Source organism: Typopeltis vanoorti, chromosome 1 (assembly GCF_054136105.1).
Source record: "Typopeltis vanoorti isolate ZY-2024b chromosome 1, IOZ_Tvanoo_1.0, whole genome shotgun sequence".
NCBI classification, from domain to species: Eukaryota; Metazoa; Arthropoda; class Arachnida; order Uropygi; family Thelyphonidae; genus Typopeltis; species Typopeltis vanoorti.
This window is the reverse complement of record NC_143549.1, coordinates 53,578,207-53,601,149: the sequence shown is the minus strand read 5'-3', so window position 1 is coordinate 53,601,149 and position 22,943 is coordinate 53,578,207. Positions and strand designations below refer to the sequence as shown.

General features: G+C 37.4%; 1 protein-coding gene across 1 annotated transcript in view; it reads right to left on the bottom strand.

Moving 5' to 3' along the window:
* Positions 1 to 22,943, bottom strand: part of Git (ARF GTPase-activating protein GIT1) — a 707,749-nt gene that overhangs the window by 634,069 nt on the left and 50,737 nt on the right. The window contains exon 3 of the mRNA XM_090400625.1: positions 781 to 914. Within this exon, the coding sequence (XP_090256751.1) occupies positions 781 to 914 (134 nt within the window). The remainder of the gene's footprint in view (positions 1 to 780; positions 915 to 22,943) is intronic.

Sequence of the window (22,943 nt, the reverse complement as noted above, 5' to 3'; positions counted from 1 at the left end):
ATGCAGTAATGGGAGTGTCATTTGAAAAATGAAAATATTAGGAAAGAACTTGATATTGTTAGCATTAAGAATGCATAAGCAGAGTTAATCTAAGGTAGTATACAGTCAAACAGAATTGGAGATAAAAGGTTAACAAAACAGGGGTTTCATGATAGAATGGAGAAAAATGAGTAAAAGAAAAAAAGGAAAACCAAGATGGCACTTCCATGGCTTATGTAGTGAAAATCTATTAAAGAACCCAAATAGATTTGACAATATAGGAGATCTGACACATAGATTAATTTAGAGGAAAATTATTGGTCAGAAGTAAGTAATACTACAAACTTAATCATATAGTACACTCATAGTATTCTGTAACCCCCCTGAGGATATATATCAAGAATTTGATTAAGAAATTTGGAAGATTTGTTTTAAGAATGCTTTCAGCATGTTGGCCTTAAGTGGTCTATACTATATATCCAGCCCTAAAGAGCATAGAGATTAATATACTAGATCTTTGTTCAATTAAAATTTTGAAATAATCATCACTTATTTGACTGAAGTATGCTTTTTATGACAAGTGTTTTGTCCTCTGAAGATGTCAGTTTGAATCCAGCAAAATATCAATTCAATACATTACAATTTATTCTGTTCTTGTATAGTGTTATTAGTTAATACTGTAAATATGTTCATATTATGAATTACAGCCAATACTAAAATCAGGATATATTTAATACGAGGAGTTTAAAATAAAATAAGATTACACTTGTGAATTTTAAGAAATAAAAAAAAGAAACATACTGCTAATTGTGTTGGAACCCATGCTCCTTTTTTCAGAGACTTTACCTGGGATATATGCCTTCCCAGACTCCTGTGTACACTACAGCATTCATCACATATTATTAAGCCCCTATTTATAGATGCCCAGGTTGGATCTGCAAAAATAAGCACTTTAACAATTTATATTTTCTTTAACTTATTAATCTGTAAATACTGTAACAAATAATTATACACTTTGATCTTAATAAATTATAACCCAATGAAAAGCAGCAGTCCCAAAGTTAAAAATTAATTCAGTACTAAAAAATGTGCACCATTTAACAAAGTCCCACAGTAGGCATCACTTCATATTCATGGGTGAAGTACATCACTTGATGTGAGACTGCAATCATATCTTACTTATGACCTCAAGTGGATTGAAAGGCTTCCATACTTAATCTCCAAAGCAAAGTTTTAAGATTATTTTACACTTAGCCCAATCCACAAGAATTAATACTATCGAGCAATGTTTGTGACCTTTTATGAGTGGATTAAAGATACCAAGAAATTATATACTTGGTTTAATTCATTATTCAAGTGTAAGCAAACAAAGTTTGCGCCTGAAGTATCTTTCAGGACTAGGGCAACTCGTGGCAAAGGTGGTAGAACTTCTCATCACTTGCCTTAGTATCCCATAATGCAAAGCACATCTCCTTGCGGACATGCATAATGCTATGCATTAAGGGAAGGGTCACATTTATGAGTGGGATTCAAAGAAAAAAATGTACATGCACGTAGGGTGCTGTGTAATTAAATGATACAGTTCAACACATTAGTCATGTATTCAAAACAGATGTGACTGTACTTTACAACAAGAGCCTTGCAGAATAGCCCTTCTACAACATCATTTTGCCAACTGAAATCTGGAATGGATTTCAAAAAATGTCTGAAAGCATTGTCATTGAAGCTATGAAAGAAAATTCTATGTTATTAAAACCTGTGGTTTTTTTAAAATTTTTGAGCCTAAAAAAAGTGTTATACAGTGCTAAATTCAGCTGGAGAATTCCCCCCCCCACACACACACAAAATTCTAGACAACTGAAATACTGATCTCACTTCATATTCAAGACTTCAATTAAAACTAAGCCACATCAGCTTATGGATATTCCAACCCCCTCTGATATCTTGCACACAGTTAATTGTCAAACATTTCAAAATAATGGTGTACTTATTTCCACAGTTTCTTCATTCCCTTCCAGTAGCACATATCATTTCTGAATGATATTCTTCCCTCTTTAATCAACAGAGATTTGGATACATTTCATACCAGAATTTTTGTATCAATTTTTACTAAATCATGTTTTGTTTAAATATTTTGCGAATGTTTAAACAAAATTTGATATGTATATACTTTGTAAACTTAGACATCATGAAGACTGCACAAAACAAAACATGTTTCATTAGTTCAATATCAGCAGGAAGATACATAATGACCAGCAACCTATGGTTTAACATGTTTCAACCTACAGAGAAACATTGTACACTGTTAGTAATAATTGTGCAGTTAACAGAAAAATATTATCACACATACAACTCCATGGAATCTGTAGGCTGATTGAGGGTGGCCCTAAACATGCCAAGCACTATCCAATATTCACATAATATCCATCATACTTTGTTTTGAACTCATTCAGAATTATGGCACTTACAACAGACTCTGATAACATATTCCACTCATTTACCATTCTCCAATCAAAAAATCTAGTACTCACACAATTGCTCGATTTCCAAGGATGGTCTTCACCACCAGACCTATTCTGAAAAATTTCCTTTGTATTAATCTTATAAAAATCCTTCAGTAATTTTCATGTCTTAAACATATCATCCTGTTTCTGCCCATCAACCAATTTCTGTAACCCACAAATATTCAAGCTTCTGAATGATAAAGGATTAAACCAAAGTGATCTTTTGATTTAATCCTTGATCCAAGTGTAAACAAACAAAGTTTTCACCTGAAGTATTTTCAGGACATGGCAACTCATATATAGAGTCTAATGACTTCACATCACTTGCCTTAGTATCCCATAATGCAAAGCATAACCCCTTACAGACATGTATAATACTATGCATTGTGGGAAGGCTCACTATCCAGACCGGTTTCAACCTTTATTGAGGTCTCATCAGTGGAAGCCCGAACCAGAGGTGATACCAAGGTTGAAGTAATGCAGGTCATATTTCCATATACAAGTAGTCTAAAGGTGTCACACCTCATTACTAAGGCAATTGATGTAAAGTCATTAGCCTCTATATACAAGTATCCCATTGTGAAGTTACTTCACATGCAAACATTGTTTGCTTACACTTGGATAAAGGATTAAACTAAGAATATAATTTCTTGGCATCTTTAATTTATAGTATAACCAAGTGGAAAAACTTAAAACAAGGTCACCAGATTTGTGTATAGTATTCAAGATGAGGACTCACCAAAGCCCTATAAAGAGATTTAATAACCTGCTTATCAGGGTATTCAGTAACCCAGTACTTCAATGAGCTGTTTAAGCCACTTTTGCAATATGCCCACTTGACTTCAACTCCCTATTTTCTAAAGACAGTTCCATCAATATAGTACACAGCTGGTTATCTTTTCAGCCCAGAGTGAATCACCTTACATTTGGCCACCTTGAACTGGCAGCCCTTTACCTTTGCCCATACTGCTAGATGATTTAGTCTTCCTGCAGGATCTCTGCACCACCTTCATATACAATTGCACTTTCCAGCTTAGCATCATCATCAGCAACAACTGAATATTTCCTGTCAAATCATTTCCTATATCATTAATATAAAAATTAAACAACAGAGGACCAAGTACTGAGTCCTGTGTTACAGTACTGATCACTTGTCTTCTCCTGAACTCAACAAATCCATATACCACTCATTAATATCTGTCCATCAACCACTCTATAATCCAAATCACCAGAATTCATATACATCCATATTTGCTCCAATTTATGCAATAGAGTTTTATGTGGAATATTATCAAATGCCTTCGCAAACTCTAGCAATATCACTGAACAGCCATTTCCCTTATCAAACTCTAATGTCACTTTATCATAAAAAGTAAGCGAATTACTAAACCAAGACCTACCCTTCACAAGAGCATGTTGTCCCTTATAGAGTATCATATTCCTATCCACCCAGTTCTGAATTCTGTGTTTCACTAATTACTCCAATATCTCAATCACCATTCATGATATGCTGATTTAATTTGCTACTTCAGTCTTGCAGCCTCCTTCATGCAGTGGGGGTATTTTGTCCTCTTTCCACTCCATTGGTACCTTCCCAATACCGAGGCTTAAATTAAACAGCTTGATCAGAAGACGTGATCATTTCCTTGCACATTCTCGTAATACATGAGCTGATATGCCATCTAATCCCATGGCTGTGTTAACACTGAGGTTCTGCAATATTTTAAGCACCTCCAATTCTTCAGCCTCTATTCCCCCATCAGTCATTGTCACATTTGACATTGCAATGTCACAACCTAGATGGTACACCCCCTGCAAAATGCTCACTCAGTAATTTGATTATTTGGTTTGCCTCTGTTATCTCCCTCTCCCATCAGCACTTTTTAAAGTCATACTCCCATAGTCATTCCTGCTTTTACATGCCACATAGCAAAAGAACTCTTTAGGATTTCTTTTGGCATCATCAGTGGCTTTCTCTTATAATTAGCCTTCCTTACCATACAGGTCACCATTGTCGCCTATGCAATGGTGACCTGTTATACTGCTCGTGGACATGCTGATCACCTTTTTCTTTATATTCCCTCCAAAATGTTTTCTTTTTATGGATATTAATGATGCTATTCATTCATCTAACACCTATCTGATTTATCCTTCCAACTCTGAGTATAATTCTGATACTGCTTTCTTCAAACACCCACTTGAACACTTCCATGCATCACCAACATCTCTCCCCTCCAAATTTTTATGCCATGGCACTGCTGAAAGCTGACTCCTCAAGCTTGTCAATCACCTGCTTTGCAATTCAACATATAAATAACCCTTCTTAACAGAAAATTTTGTATGTAAGGCTTTTCTCTCTAGTCAAGACTAAATGATCACTTTATGCACATTCTCGTATGTTACAGGAGCAACATAGCTAGATTGGTTAGTGTTATGATTAGATCCAGCATCCCGTCAAACCTCATGTTCCCCCCCCCCTTATATGTTGGTTGAAGTAATGATCTCTCAGCAACTGTATAAATTCCATTTCCTTCTTTGCCTGAGACCATTTCTTCTCACAATCTATGTCTCCATAGTTGAAATCCTCCATAACAATTACTTGAACTGCACTCATCATGTTAATTTGCCATTGGATGCCATCTACATTCTCCTTTATACCCCCAGGATTGAAGCAGCAACCAATTATATATTTCATCCTGTTTGCACCTTTCTCACACCAGATGGCCTCAAATGAGCTGCCTTCTGCATTCCTCTCCATCCCAATGCTTTTCTACTCTCCTTGATCCGCTATCATTAGCAAAACCCACCCTCTATCCTGTTCCTTCTGTCCTCTCTGAAGATATCATATCCTTTGCATTCTATTCATGTGACTATATCATATTCAGTCAATCAAGTCTCACTAATGCCTATAACATTTGATCACAGTTGAGCTAACCAGTATCAAAAACTCCTCATCCTTCTTTATCCAAATGTGAGCAAACAAAGTTTGCACCTGAAAATATCTTCAGGACTGGGGTAAGGTAGTACGACACTGGGAAACTCGTAGCAAAGGTGGACCAAGCTAACATCACTCCTATCTCAGTATCTCCCATAATGCAAAACACATCTCCTTGCAGATCTGGAGTGCTACATTTAGCATCATGTGACCACTCTCCAACTTATTAACCTTTAAGTTACCTGATCCCCTGCATCCACCCTAAACATTCTAGTTTCCCCAACTCTCCACTTCGGAATTCTCAGTGAACACTTTCTCAAGGCACTTGACCTCAAATCCATTCAAATACAAGCCATCACCTTATATAAATCCTCCTTCCATCAAACTTGCTCCACACATCCACAAACTCCACACCATTCCTTCTGCACAATTTGTGCACTGACAAATTGTGTGTCACTGAGGCATGATGATGATGACTGTGTGAGCAATCATCATGCCTCAGCTCACCTCTATCGATACTGTGGCAAAGACTCAACTTTTAATTTCTTATTCTTTTTCACATGCTGGTGCATGTGAAAAAGAAGGCCCCCTTTCTTTTTCACATGCACTAGCCACTGTTTCATATCTTCACACATTTATTATTATTATTATTACATGATACCTCCAAGGAATCCAAAGACTCATCGAGGAAGGACATCCACTCAACAACACTTTCTGTCTCCAGCTCCAGCACTCCATCCACCAACTACAGCGAACTGCATCATCTACACCAGCGCTTCCCAAACTGTGGGCCGCGGCCCCCTTGGGGGCCGTAGGTTTTGTTGAGGGGGGCCGTGAAATAATGAAAAGAAATTTAAAATGTTTTAAGACTAAGTAGATTTTTTTTTATTTTAAAAGAAACGTATTTAACTTTTATTATTTATTATTTCTTTTTTGTTATTTTTTTATATTTTAATGGAAAAATTCACACATTGGTGTTGGTTCACAAACTTTGCTTCCTGTGTATTTCGGCGCTTAATGAATATTAGTAAATATTGCTTATTCATATGTTTCATTTCAAAGCAGTGGTTAATTGTATTTACTTCAAATGCTCTCCAGGGAAGCTCGAAATCTTCCTGTCCCTTTCATCACGCGTTCGTAATCAGGGACTGTTGATATTGACTTTATATACATATCAAAACTCGTTTTATATTATCACTGTCATCCGAGCTAGTTTTCTGTTACCAAAAAAAGTTTTGCATATACTTCACACATGAAAAAAAGCTTAAACAAGTTCATGTGGGGAGATAGTAACTTGCTTGCAGCGGTAAACAACACCCTCCCTATCAGCCTGCAGAGGCAATTAAAAGAAGTACTTTTATTATGCCAGTGAATAAGGTATGAGGAGTCTGTGTAATATATTTCTCAAGAAATAGTGCAATTAGAGACAACTGGGATAAAAACACTAATTAATGAATCACATGTCCCCTCATACAGAAACTATGCTGTATAAACTGAAACAAAACCATATGTTGCATGGGCAAACACAGTATCTAACTAAAAACTATTGTTATTAATTAGATGTGTGTGAGTTCGATTTCCCAAGGCAGCAATAAAATTCAACCGAACGTGTAAAAATTCGTGAGTGTTAAAACTAAGTAATATATATATATATATATATATATATATATATAAAACGAATGTTATGGCAGTTTCACATATGGAATTCGGTTGAAGAGAGTTAGCATTTCAACTCAACTGTCGGCTATGCTTTTATCTTTCGGTTGCGCGATCTTTTGTTAATACCACACCAATTATATTAACGTTTTAACAACCTGCCTTTGCTATCTGTTTCGCGTTAGGCTTAATTACCGTAAAGGGAGAAAGTCATAAAAGAGAAAAATGTTCCTGGTCCGGGGATCCCTTATTCAGGTAATATTCACTAATTTCATGTGATCAGTCTGTGGTGTGGCAGTATCGGTAAGTGGTGATATTATTTGATCTATTCTACGTTAAAAAAAATTAATCCTGAGATGGATAAGAATCCAATATTCTTATTCTCATAAGAATATTGGATTTTGTACATAACTTCCAGAGATAGTTCTTGTTTTCTCCTCTCACACCTTAGCTTTTTGTATAATCTTTATGTATTAATCTTGTCACCAAATTAAAAGTATTATCTTATCTCTTTTTTTTGGCTCCTTAAACTCCACAATTTACTAATTGTCAACCTTTCCCGATAACCAACATTCCAAGTCCTGATACCCTTGGTCATTTGTCTCTGGCCCCTCTCCAGAATTTCCACATCACAATGGAAATTAGATGATCAAATTTGCACACAGTAATCCACATGTAGTTGCCTTATATGCTAGTACAACTTCATCTACTTATCAACCACCTGTAGTTTACACTGTATGTTTATAGTGATGATGCCCACAATACTTGGGTGAAAATTTTATATGAAATAGCCTTTTAACATAAGCTTTCTATTGTTCATCATTCTTATAAAAAAGTACTGCATAGTCTTCAAAACACTTGCAACATGCCTTCTAAACTTTAAGCTTCTTGATAATCATCCCCAAGATCCATATCTCATCTCCTAAGCACAGTATCACCAATGCATTACATAACCCTATACCTCTCCACTCAGAAATTCAACTCCTTGTACTTAAGAACATCAAAAACGGTAATCAGCTCATTAAATAATATAAGTTAAATATTTCAGTCTTCTGGAAGGGAGGTGACATTAGCATCACTTCTTATAACTTTCCCTAATTGTGCATAATTTGCAAACAACTGGATATCCCCTGTCAATCCATGTGAAATATCATTAACAAATAAGTTAACACAAATAGTAGAGACCAGGAACATAACCTATATGAGAAAAGTACTGCAGGAGATAGCAGAGAGTAATATGATCTGCTGAAATCTTCTACACCTAAATAGGAAAGCATGTCTACACTCAAGTGTAGGAATATTTAAGCAAGCACTGCATATCAAGTTTAAAATACATATACTATAAGTAGAGAACAAACTTAAAGTCACATGCACTGTCCTACCAAAAATCATGACCAAAAGATATAAACAAAATATTTTCAAGGACAGAAATTAACTACCAGCCTCCTCCCTTTAAAGCATTAATAAGTTCCACTAACAGAAACTGCTATCTTGGCTGTACCCTAATTCTGCATTCCAGCAAATCCCACATTTTGTTGATGTCAAAGTCAACATGGACATTGCAGTTCTGACTAATAGAATGTTCATCATGACTCAGAAAGCATCTAAAAAAATGTTTCCCTTATGAGCTCTACAATTGCTTCGCTCATGCATCTTGATTAAAAAAAATCCCATTTTTTAAAAATCTCTTGTGCCATGTCTTAATGGAGTTCTTGGATGACAGAGGCTTTTGAAAATACATTCAAAAATTTCACTGCACTTGACAGCTGACTTTATTTTAAAGAATTAACATATAGCTTTCCTATGTTGTCATTTTTTAGCTTCTTGTCACATGGGTGACAAGAAGCAAAAAAAATATATGACAAAAATATTCTCAACCAAGAACAGGAAGCCAATTAGTTAGAACACTGTCCAGCAGAGATAATATGGTGTTTTCCAAAGCCTTGATTAAAACTGTGAGCAGAAATGGTCATCAGGAGTTTACAAAAATGAGGAAACTTTACAAAAAGTGAAAAGGGTTAAAGATAATGTTAAAGCTTGGAATAGTGACAACAAGAAATTTAAAAAAATTGAAAATATAAGTGCAGTGGATCTGAGGTGGAGGGATGATATGATTGATACATAAGTTATCAAGAAATGAACAAAGAAAATGGGTGAAGTTTCTCTTGATTGTGCAGGCCTAATCATAGTAATTAATTAACATTAATTAATGATACAGCAGCCGTGATTCCCATATGAATAGTACTATTATTATTATTCCGGGCAACTCCAAGGAGTCTACAGACTCATCGAGGGAGGCCCTAACATCATGTCAAGAACAACTATTCGACATTCACACAGTATCTATCATACCTCGCCTTGAACTCATTCACGGTCGTAGCACCCACAACAGACTCTGGCAGCTTATTCCACTCATTCACCACTCTCCAAGTATAAAACCTAGCTCTAACACCCCTGCTAACCACACTCTTGCCCAGCTTCCATGTATGGCCCTGGTCCTCCCACCACCAGTCCTATTCTCAAAAATATCTTCTGGATTAATCTTATAGAAACCCTTCAGTAATTTGAATGTCTCAATCATATCACCCCTTTTCCACCTATCGACCAATTTTTGCAACCCACAAATCTTCAACCTGTTCTCATAAGGTTCATTCCATAGACCTGCTATCATTTTGGTCACTCATCTCTGGATCCTCTCCACCTCCTCCCCATCAAGAAGAAACCCTGGCACCCATATCTGGACACAATAGTCTAGATGGGGGTCTTACCAAGGCTCGATACAGAGGAACAATAACTTGTTTGTCTCTGCTTGTTAAAGTATTTTTCAGAAGCCAAGTGATTTGATAAGCTGATTTAGCCACTTTTGCAATGTGTCCCCTAAACTTCAATTCCCTATCCACCAACACTCCCAAATCCCTGGCCTCATCAATCTCCTGGAGTACGGTTCCACCAATGTGATATACTGCTGCAATTCTTTTCACCCCAAAATGCATAACCTTACACTTTGCCACATTAAATTGACATCCATTTCCACTAGCCCAGTCCTCCAAACTATCCAAATCATCCTGTAAAATTTTGACATCCTGTGTACTCACAATTGCTCTACCCAACTTTGCATCATCAGCAAACAAGTGAACACTTCCTCTCAGATCCTTTCCTATATCATTGATGAACAAATTGAAAAGTAGTGGTCCAAGAACAGAGCCCTGCAGCACACCACTAGTTACAAGCCGCCTTTTGGGCTCAACTCCTGAATAAGCCACTCTCTGGTATCTCTCCATCAACCACCCTCCTATCGTTCTCACCAACCCTAAATCCATCTCCATCTGCTCCAGTTTACTGATTAGAGTTCCATGTGGTATCCTGTCAAAGGCCTTGGCAAGGTGCAGTAGAACCACTGTAAACCCATTACAGTGGTTTACAGTGGTTCATTACAGTTCAGCCGTCACTGTGTTATAAAACGTGAGCAAGTTACTGAGGCATGATCTACCCTTTACAAACCTTGTTGTCCTCCCATACAATATCCCGTTTTCATCTATCCAATCCTGTATTCTTTTCTTGACTAATTTCTCCAAGACCTTAACAACGATTCCTGATATGCTAATCGGTCAGTAATTTACAACAGCAGTCTTGGAACCTCCTTTATGCAGTGGAACTATTTTCCCCTCTTTCCACCCCCTTGGGACTAACCCAGAGCCGAGACTAAAATTAAACAAAATGATCAAGGGTACTGACAATTCTTTAGCTGCTTCACGTACGACACGAGCTGATATACCATCCAATCCCACAGATGTATAGACATTGAGGTTATGCAATAGACTACTCACCTCCACTTCATTCACTACAATTCCCATATAATCTATTAGTTCATTCATTTCTGCAATGTCACCACCTGGATGATATATTCTTGCAAACTGCTCACTCAGTAACTCAACTATATCAACTGATTCAGTTACCTCCCTACCATCGGCATTCTTTAAAATCATTCTGCCATATGCATTTTTTCTTTTACTTGCAACATATCGAAAAAATTGTTTAGGATTCTCTTTAGCCTGCATGGCCAATGTTCTTTCATAATCCTTTTTTGCTTTTCTTACTACACTCATTACTCTTTTGCACTGTGCTTTATACCGTTCATGTGCCTGCCAGTCACCTTTTTCCTTAAATTCCCTCCATAGTTGCAGCTCAAGCTGATTGGTGTTATTCATCCATTTAACCCCTAGTTGATTTATTATTCGGACTCTAGGTATACAGTCAGCCATTGCTTCACGTAAACACTTCTTAACTGCTCCCATGCACTATCAACTTCTAGCCCTTGCAGTTGTACATGCCATGGCACTGAACTAATCAAACTCCTAAGCTTGTCATACTTACCAGCCCGATAATTCCACATGTACCCAGTCTTAATTATAAATTCCACACCTTTAGCCACCTCCCAAGTCAAGACCCTATGATCACTCTCACCAATTGGTGGCAATGTGGTCATATTTGTTACAGCCAAATCCTCAGATGCAATTACTAGGTCCAGTACTCTCTGACCCCCTAGTATTTTCCATTACATGCTGTCACAGATAGTTATCCCTTAATAACTGCATAAAATCCAATTCCTTCCTTGCGTGCGTCCTCTCCTCACTCCAATCAATGGGACCATAGTTGAAATCTCCCATAATAATTACCCTCCTTCCACTCATTTCTTCTATTTGCTTGTGCATACTATCTCCACCATCTTTTCCATCACCTGGTCTATAGCAGCACCCAATTGTATATTTTGTTCTGCTAGCCACAATCTCACACCAAATGGCATCAAATGTGCTCTTTTTCCTCTATCCTGCAATTCAACTTCTATTCTCCTTGGCTGCAGCTCATCAGCTATCATCAACAATACTCCTCCCCCCATTTTATTCTCCCTGTTATTCCTGAACACACTATACCCATCACATTCAATCCCACTAGCTATATCATATACAGTCAGCCATGTTTCACTAATGCCTATAACCTGTGGGTCTGGAAGTGCCAATCATGGCCAAATATTCTTCCTTCTTGTTACTAATACTCCTAGCATTAGTGTACATGAATTTCAGCCCCTCATTAGCCACATCCCTACCTTGATGCCTTATACTAACTATCCCATTATGATTTGTTGTCCTTATTCACTCGGGCATATTATACTCGTTCATACACTCAACTGCCTCCCTAAGGTCTGCATATCTACTCCCCCCCTCTAATAAATCTAGTTTCCCTGATTCTGCACATCTGCTTCATTCAACAACACTTTTTCAAGTCTCCTTACACCAAATCCATTCAAATGGAAGCCATCCGTCTTATATAGATCCTTTTGCCCAACGAACTCACTCCACATGTCCACAAATTCCACACCACTTGTCATACATAACCCACACATAAAGTCATTTGCAATTATGGCCTTCCTTTTAAACACTTCACTGTCATACCGCGGCAAAAGACTAATCATCCTAACTCTCTCACTCTTTTCTTTTGCTACCTCAAACAATTCATTCAGGTCCTCTATCATTTCCATTTTATCTCCTTTCAAATCATTCGAACCTGCCACAACAATCATTTCTTTCACCCTTTCCTTTTGCTCTCTAATAGACTCAGTTACATAGTACATAACCTTCTTATGAAGCGAACATCAAGCAAATGGTTATAATGTATTTTTTGTCTGTCAATTGCAAATGTTTTTCTGGCCAGTTTGTCTGTTATAAAGAACGAAAAAACTTGAGTTTCTGGAAGAAAAAAGCCCCTACCTTCATATGAGACCAGTTAACTTACCTTTAGTCAAAAGAGACAAGATAGAGGTTTCTCACGTCATGGACAGGAATCAAACCCAGTTCTTTCCAACCAAACGCCTATACTGACTGAGCCACAGAGTAGTTAATCATAGTAATGTTAAATGTAAACATACAAGAATGTAAATATTTATCTTTATCTTTATTTATTTCATTTTATTTACTTAATTTATTATTTATGTAAATAATTTAAATAAACATCAGGCCTCATATGGAATACTGTGCACAGATTTGTTACCCGGGTTTTCATGGTGACAAGAATATGTTACAAAGGGTCCAGAGAGTATTCACAAATTTATTATTTGTGAGTAGCCTTTGAATTGTGAAGTACAAAGACAGATTGAGAGAATGTAAATTTCCAAGCCTCATAAATAGGAGTAGGGGGGTAAGGATATGATTGATACATATAAGCTAATCAGGGATTGTTATCAGGTTGACATGGAAGAGATCTTTCATAGAATGGGAGGGTGGTGTAAAACAAGAGGCCATCTCTGGAAACTGTATAAGGTGGGTGTGAGCAGAGGATTGAGGGGTAGGTTCTTTACATGGAGAGTGGTTGGCAAATTGAAAAATACAGACACATAAAATCAGTCTAATGATACTGCATTGACTGAGTGTGATTATAGACATATTGAATCAGTTTAAGGCATTGGATGAGTTTTGTGTGTGATAATGTGTACATTCCACAATGAGTCTGACTCCATGGAGGTTAGATGTTTAATTTGCTAAATTGTTAATAAATGAATGTTAATGTTGAAGATATTAATGTGGGGAGGGAAAATAAGAGATGAGAGAGTTTGAGTATGCAAGAAGTGCAGCATACTTATGGATTATGAGGTATCATTGAATGTGCGTAAGTGGAGTTGACGGGTACAGCTGAGTGCTTGAGTGGTGACGTACAACAGCAGGTGAAAGTGGCAATGAGTTAGTGACACTGAGTGGTAAGACAGCATGCATAGATGAGATGAGATGACAGTGAGTTAGCAGTGGTGAGCAGTAAGACAGCAAATGTGCAAAGTAGTGAAATGCGATTTGCGTAAATGGCACTGAAAAATTATTTCAAGATATGAAAGTGGTGTTGGCAAGATGAAGCAAGAGATTAAATGTATGAGGAATGAACTGAGGAGAATCATGGATTTGCATGGAAATGTGAGGAATGGGATGAATGGTGAAAAAAAATATCAAGTATAAAATATCAAATATGATTTGATAGTGGCAATGCATGGAGATTTGATGATATGTAGTATGGTGAATGAAAAGGTGCACAAAGTCTGTTTTCCAGGAGGTAGAATGAGCAGGGTGGTTGAAGCATTAGATAAGAGAAGTGCATGAGGCAAAAGAGTTGGTAGTTGTACTTGGCATAAATGATCTGACTGGTAACAAGAAGAATGTAAGGAAGGATGTCATGAGGCTGTTAAGGAGAGAAAACAGCCTCAAAAGTGTGGTAAGGTAGTCAAGCATATTGCTCAGGTATTGATAATGTAGTCAAGCATATTGCTCGGGGATGATAATGATGAATTGAGAAGGCCAGCAAAGATTATGAATGACATGCTAGCAGAGTTGTGTGAGATGTGAAAGAAGTTCATTTTGTGAATGTGTAGGATGAGTTGAGGGGCAGATACAGCTATATAAAAGAGATGGGCTATATTTGAATGGATTTTGTGTGAATCAGGCGGAGAAACTATTGCTGCAAGAGAGAAAGACTGAAGTGAACGTAAGACCTGAGGAAGCAAGAAGAGGTGTTGTGGATGAGTTGGAAAGTAAGGTAGGCAAATTTGTAAATGGAGAGGTGAGTGGCACGAGTGAAGAGAATAAGAGAAAAGGAACACTGTGTTCCTTTTCTCTTCACTCATGAACAGGGTGATACTGTGTGAAAAATGTAGATGATGGTTTCAGAAGTAGATGAGTGAGTGCATAAGAAAGGATTAAGATAGTCAAGGATATTCTGCGATTCATGTACACTAATGCCAGGAGTATTAGGAACAAGAAGGAAGAGTTTTTGGCCATGGTTGGCACTTCCAGGCCACAGGTTGTCGGTATTAGTGAAACATGGCTGACAGAGGATGATAAAGCTAGTGGGATTGAATGCGATGGGTATAGCGTGTTCAGGAGTGACAGGGTGAATAAAAAGGGGGGAGGAGTGTTATTGATGATAGCTGATGAGCTTCAGCCAAGGAGTATAGAATTTGAACTGCAGGATGGGGAAAAAAGCACATTTGAGGCTGTTTGGTGTGAGATACAATCTAGCAGAACAAAATATACAATTGGGTGCTGCTATAGACCGGGTGATGGAGTGGATGGTGGGAATAGTATGCATAAGCAAATAGAAGAAATGAATGGAAGGAGGGTAATTATTATGGGTGATTTCAATTATGGTAACATTGACTGGAAAGAGGAGAGGGCACATGGGAGGAAGGAATTGGATTTTATGCAGTTATTAAGGGACAACTATCTACGGCAACATGTATTGGAAAATACCAGGGGGCAGAGAGTGCTGGACCTAGTAATTGCAACTGAGAATGTAGCTGTAACGAACATGACCATGTTGCCACCAATTGGTGAGAGTGACCATAAGGTCATGACTTGGGAGGTGGCTAAAGGAGTCAAATTTACAATTAAGACAGGGTATATGTGGAATTACCGGGCTGGTAAGTATGACAAGCTTAGGTGTGTGCTTGGCTCAATGCCATGGCATGTAAAACTGCAAGGGCTGGATGTTGATGGTGCATGGGAGGTGGTTAAGAACTGTTTGCAGGAGGCAATGGTTGACTGTATACCAAGAGTCCGAATAATAAATCAGGTAGGGGTTAAATGGATGAATAACACTATTAAGCTTGAGCTGCAAAAAAAGAAACAATTGTGGAGGGAATTTAAGGAGAAGGGTGACCATCAGGTGCATGAACAGTATAAAGCTCAGGCCAGGATGGTAACAAGGGTGGTAAGAAAAGCAAAAGCAGATTACGAAAGGAAATTGGCCATGCAGGCTAAAGAGAATCCCAAACAGTTTTTTCAATATGTTGCAAGTAAAAGGAAAAATGCTCATGGTAGAATGATCTTAAAAAATGCTGAGGGTAGGGAGGTAACTGAATCAGTCGATGTTGTGGAATTACTGAGCGAGCACTTTGCAAGAGTATATCATCCAGGTGGTGGCTTTGCGGAAATGGAGGAACCAACAGCTTATACTGGAATTGTGATGAATGAGGTAGAGGTAACTAGTCTATTACAGAACCTCAATGTCAATACATCTGTGGGATTGGATGGTATACCAGCTCGTGTCGTACGTGAAGCGGCCAAAGAATTGTCAGTGCCCTTGACCATTATGTTTAATTTGAGCCTCAGGACTGGGTCAGTCCCAAGGGGGTGGAAAGAGGGGAAAATAGTTCCACTGCACAAAGGTGGTTCCAAGGCTGCTGTTGAAAATTACCGGCCAATCAGCATAACAGGAATCATTATCAAGGTCTTAGAGAAAATAGTCAAGAGGAAAATACAAGATTGGATAGAAGAAAATGGGATACTGTATCGGGGACAGCATGGTTTTGTGAAGGGTAGGTCATGCCTCAGTAACTTGCTCACGTATTATAACACAGTGACGGCTGAACTGGATAAGGGTAATGGGTTTACAGTGATTCTGCTGGACCTTGCTAAGGCCTTTGACAGGATACCACATGGAATTCTAATCAGTAAATTGCAGCATATGGGAATGGACATAGGGTTGGTGAGATGGATAGGAGGGTGGTTGACGGAGAGATATCAGAGAGTGGTTTACTCAGGAGTAGAGTCCACTAGACGGCCTGTGACTAGTGGTGTACCACAAGGATCTGTTCTTGGACCACTGCTGTTTAATTTGTTCATAAATGATATAGGAAAGGATCTGAGAGGAACAGTTCATTTGTTTGCGGATGATGCGAAGTTGGGTAGGGCAATAGTGAATGCAGATGACGTCAAAATTTTGCAGGATGATTTGGATAGATTGGAGGTCTGGGCTAGGGAGAATGGATGTCAATTTAATGTGGCAAAATGTAAGGTTATGCATTTTGGGGTGAAAAGATGGGAGGCAGTTTACTGCATTGGTGGAACCGTGCTCCAGGAAATTGATGAGGCACGAGATTTAGGAGTGTTGGTGGATAAGGAATTGAAATTTAGGGGACACATTGCAAAAGTGGCCAAATCAGCTCATCAAATCACTTGGTTGCTGAAGAATACGTTGACAAGCAGAGACAAGCAGGTTATTGTTCCTCTGTATCGAGCCTTGATAAGACCTCATCTCGACTACTGTGCTCAGATTTGGTCACCTAGGTTTCTTCTTGATGGGGAGGAGGTGGAGAGGATCCAGAGGCGAGTGACCAAGATGATAGCAGGTCTGTGGAATGAACCGTATGAGAACAGGTTGAGGATTTGTGGGTTGCAAAAATTGGTTGATAGGCGGAGGAGGGGAGATATGATTGAGACATTCAAATTACTGAAGGGTTTCTATAAAATTAATTCAGAAGATATTTTTGAGAACAGGGCTGGTTGTGGGAGGACTAGGGGACATCCATGGAAACTGGGCAAAAGTGTGGTTAGTAAAGGTGTTAGAGCTGGGTTCTTTACTTTTAGAGTAGTGAATGAGTGGAATGCGCTCCCTGAGTCTGTGGTGGATGCTGTGACAGTGAATGAGTTTAAGGCGAGGTATGATAGATACTGTATGAATGTCGAATAGTTGTGATGAAAATGATTTGGGGCCTCCCTCGATGAGTCTAATGACTCCCTGGAGTTGCCCGTAATAATAATAATAATAATAATAATATGAGGTGATGATATTTACAGACAAAATATATATTCAGACCACACGCAATTTATAGACAAAAAATACTGTTATTAGTAAGTAGATGGTATTGATGTTAGTAGTGTCATAGTAGGGGAATTAAGCAAGAGTGGAGAGAGAGTGAGATGTATTTAAAGTAGAGTGCCCTCCTGTGATGAATCCTTGGACTCCCTGGAGGCATCATGTAATAATAATAACAATAATAAGTGAGACAGTTGAACAAGGATGACATTCTGACAGGAACAGAGATGGAGGGATATGTAGCAAAGACAGATAAAGCAAAAAGACCAGTGCAAGGGGCAGATACAAAAGAGGTTATTTTTGATGACAGAGGAGTTGTGGCAGAGATGCAAGGAGATGCAATACTGATGGTAAAGTGTGAAGTGGAAGTAGACAGGATGAAATGATTAATAGGGTGTTGCTATACAGCTGGTAATGTGGAAGGCAGTGAGAAGGAAATGTTTATACAAATTGGTCTGGCTAATAAGAAAAGGGTGATCATTATGGCAATATCAATTATGGTACACTGGAATGAGGAGATGGCATCAGGAACCAAAGAGAAAGAATTTCTTGAGTTTTTATGGGATAACAACCTTAAGCAGTATGTAACAAAGGCCACACATGGATCGAGAGTCTTGGATTTGATTATCTCATCAGAAGATATTATTATTGTAAATGAAGTGTCACACTGTCCAGTTGGTGACAGTGACCATGAAGTGATCACTTGGGTGCAGTGATCAATGCTGCTCAGTCTCTATTTAGGAATTATCTAGCGGAGGCAATGACAGTGTACTCCAAAGGTCAGAAAATTAAATAAAGTAGATTTAAAAATGGATGACTGAAGAGGTGAAGCGTACAATTTGGGAGAAAAAGGCATTGTGGAGGCAGCACAAGACAAGTGGAGATAATCAGTTACATGGGGAGTACAAAGAGCAAATAATGAAGGTGACTCACTAAGTAAGAGTAACAAAAGTGCAGTATGAGCAGCAGTTAGCAAATGATGCTAAAAAAAATACTAGAGAGTTTTTTTCGATACACGGCCAATAGAAGGAAGAATAATTATGAAAGGATGATGTCGGTCAGTGATAACAGGAGAATGATAAACACTGATGATATAGTAGGGGAGTTAAATGAGCTCATTAAAGTATTCCATCCTTGTGATTGTAACATAATGCTGAACTTGAAAGCAGTGGGAATGGGAAGGAACCAATGACGGTGAGTGAGCAGGAGATATAAGGAATCAAGTCAACAAGGCCATGGGACTTGATGGTATATCACCGCATGTCTTTAGGGAATATTCCAGGGAGTTAACAATAGCTTTAATGTACCTTTTTAAGATGAGTCTTGGATTAGCCCAGGTCCGAAAGGAATGAAAAGATGGCAAAATTGTTCCGCATGATAAAGGAGGTGGGTGATAAGACTAAGACTTTGAATTATAGGCCAATCTGCTTGTCTGAAGTTGTGGTCAAGGTGTTCGAGAAGCACCTAGTGAGAACAAGGATTCAGAACTGGGTGGACAGCAGTAGATTCTCTTTAATGGACAGCATGGATTTGCTAAAGGAAGACTGTGTTTTACCAATCTGTCTACTTATTATAACAAGATGACGAATACATTGGACAAAGGAGATGCATATACAGCAGAATATTTAGATTTTGCAAAGGCTTTCAATAATTACCATATGACAAACTAGTAATTAAATTGGATCAGATGAGACTGGATAACAGATTAGTGCAGTGGACTAGAGATTGGCTGTCTGATGGGTATCAACAAGTTGTATATCAGGAAGTGATATCCCAGAAGAGGAAAGTCACTAGTGGTATGCCCCAGGGGTATGTTTTGGGACTGCTGTTGTTTAATTACTATGTAAATGACACTGAAAAGGTCTTAAATGGTGATATACAGTTGTTTGCAGATGATGCAACGATGGAGAGAATTATAAGAAATAGAACAGATGATGCAAAAGGACCTGAATAGACTGTCTGTATAGGTGAGTGTGTGTGTGTGTGTGTGTGTGGTGGGGGGGGATGTCAGTTTTTGGGAAGCAAAGGTGGGATGCAAAGTATAGGATTGGTGGTAGATATTTTGGAGGAGGTGGAGGAGATGAAGAATTTGGGGGATTGTGGTGGATAGAGCTTTTGAAATTTTGTGGACATTTTGCTAAAATTGTGAGGACAACAGCAGATTATGGAAATGATGCAGAGAACACTGACTTGTAAAAGTAAGGATGTTTTGATTCCATTGTACAAGACTTTGATCAGGCCACATATAGATTACTGTGCACAGATTTGGTTGCCAGGTTTTCAAAGGAATGAAGATGTTGAAAAGGGTCCAGAGACAATTGACTTAGTTGTTTTCTGGTCTCTGGAACATGAATACAGATTGAGAGAATGCAAATTACAGAGCCTGGTGGATAGAAGGAAGAGGAGAGACATGATCATGTACAAGTTAATAAGGGGTAATTACCAGATTAGCATGGATGAAGAGCATCCGTAGCTCAGTAGATATAGACAAAACCCTTTGGTTGGAAAGACCTGGGTTCAATTCCTGTCCATGATGTGAGGAATCTTTATCTGGTCTCTTTCGATTAAGATGAGTTACCCAGTCTCATATGGAGGTAGAGGGTTTTACACCCGGAAACTCAGGTTTTTCATCCCTCAGAACAGGCAAACTGGCCCTTGAACACACACGGATCTATAGTCATAATATACCTAAATCCCTCACTAGGAGGGCTCAACCAGTCTTAAGGGACAGTGTAGGAACGGGGAAACCCAATACGAATGCATAAATAAATAAGCGTGGATGAGATTTTTCATAGAGTATCTGGAGACAAGGGGAACAAGAGGTCATCCTTGGAAGCTGTATAGTGGGTGTGAGAGTAGTTGTGATTGGAATGCAGTGAATGAGAGCATGTTGAGTACAGGGACTGAATGCATTTAAGTCGAGGTATGATTAGCTGTGCTTTCCATTCATTATTTATTAGTACTATTTCCATTTATTAGTACTACTTTATCAGTGCTTTTTTTGGGGGGGGGACAACATGCAATGGTATATCACTGTTAATAAATGTACCAGCACCTTGTTTAACAGCAATCTGACATACGGATATGGGGTCAATTTAGAAATCTGTAATTTCAGTAATTTTTTTTTATATTTACATATTATACTAATAAGTTCCATCAGCGAATAAAATTTACTGTACCATGATGTCAATTATGTGCATTATAAAAGTTTATATTTGATACATATAATTTTTATAGAAAATGATCATATACATTTTACTCATTTTTATAGACTTACACAATAAATTTTATGTGACAAAAGATAACTGACACTGGGTTCAGTAGGTCATGATAATATAGATAGTTCAACTGACTAGTTTTGTACATATGCTAGTAGCTTCTTCTGGATTAGGGAGAACATAAGTGGAGAAGGAGTAGTGAAAAAAGTGAGATGTATTTAGCAAAATAGAATAGATTACCCTCCTGCAATGAGTCCTCAGTCTCTCTGGAGCTACCACATAAAAATATACTAATAATACAATAAGCGGTAAACATGAATCATTATATAACTAAAACTGAGCATGTAGGAACCGTTACACAAAAGTTAAAAACAAACACACTTGGGCATGGATCAGTCATTGTTCAGTAAGCATGCATGATATATTTGGAAAATTTTTTTTTACTTTTTATGTTTTCTTTTTACATTTTTTTAATTTTTTTTTTTTTACTTTTGCGTAACAGTTCCTACATCAGTTTTAGTTATGTGATAGTTCATGTTTACCCATTATTGTATTTTTTTTTTTTTTGTTCTTCTTCCTAACCCAGAAGAAACCATTAGCATATGTGGCAAAACTAGTCAATTTAACTATCTATATTATTATGACTTATTAAACCCAGTGTAAGTTATCCTTTTTCATGATCGTTTTTCGTTGAAAAATTGATATACTCATCACAATTAATTTTGTTTGATGAACTGTGTTACTTTGCTATTCTTACTCCAAAACATCATCGTACTTTAAACTAAAATTATCTATAAATATTTTTTTGTTTTCTTTTCATATTCTTTGAATTTTCAATTTTTCCTGTTAAAAGAATGAGTATCAACACCTGTCATTTTACAAAAAAAAAAAAAAAAGCATCAACTATTATTAGTACTAGCACATTATTACATGGAGCAGAAATCTGGAGCATAACAAACCAAGATGCCTTGCAGATCTTAGAAAAGAAAATCATTAGAAAATATTTTGGACCTGCAAGAGATAACAGAACATGTGAATGGAGAAGAAATAATCAAGAGCTATGAGAATACTACAGATCTCCACTAAATGATTTCATAAGTTAGTGGGATCTTCAAATTGGGAGGACTTGGACATGTCAAAAGAATGCATGAAGAGTGAATGGCTAAACCATGGGTGTCCAACCTTTTGGCTTGCCTAAGCCATATCCAGTGAAGAGGAATTGTCTTGGGCTGCATATAAAATGTATAATATAGTTAATGTTTATAAGTAACAAAACTTTCTTTATTTTTTTAAATTTTTTATTATAAAAAAAGGGGGCAGCATAAACATAAAACTAGCGAGATATTTGGCCTTGTTTGCATGAAACCAATGCATCAATGTCTGGTTCGATAGATGTGGTTGCAATTAGTAGCGAGTTCTCAAGGTTCTCCTCAGAAATTTTTGATCTAACTTTTATGTTTCATTCTTGAAAATAGTTGTTCACAAATGTATGTACTACCAAAAAGCAATGACATGAATAAAGCGTGATTGTGAAACAAAGGATATTTTTCTCTGGGAAGATAGGTCATATAAAAATCTAGCAAAGAGACATGATCAATTTTTTTTTCTTTGAGTTGAATATCTGATTGCAACTCTATACATTCCATTTGAAAATTCAAAGATAATGTGTTTATGTTGACTGAAAATGGAGTCACAAATATACAAACAAATTGATAATTTTTATCCTTTCTTTTAGGCTTACACGGTGATCCGAATACATTTTGGAAAATTATGGAGACAACTACCGTGTTTGAGTAAAACTTTAGTTTAATATAAACCATTTTTATGTTTTCTTTTTACATTTTTTTAATTGTTTTTTTACATGATAATTATGTAAAGTGATAATTTTTTATCTGAAATCTTGAAACCTATTCTCAAATTCCTGTATCAAAATGGAAAGAAAGATAACATATTTTTCATATCATATAATAATGTTAAAAGTTTAAGATCTTATGGGCTACATTGCTAACTGTCCAGGGC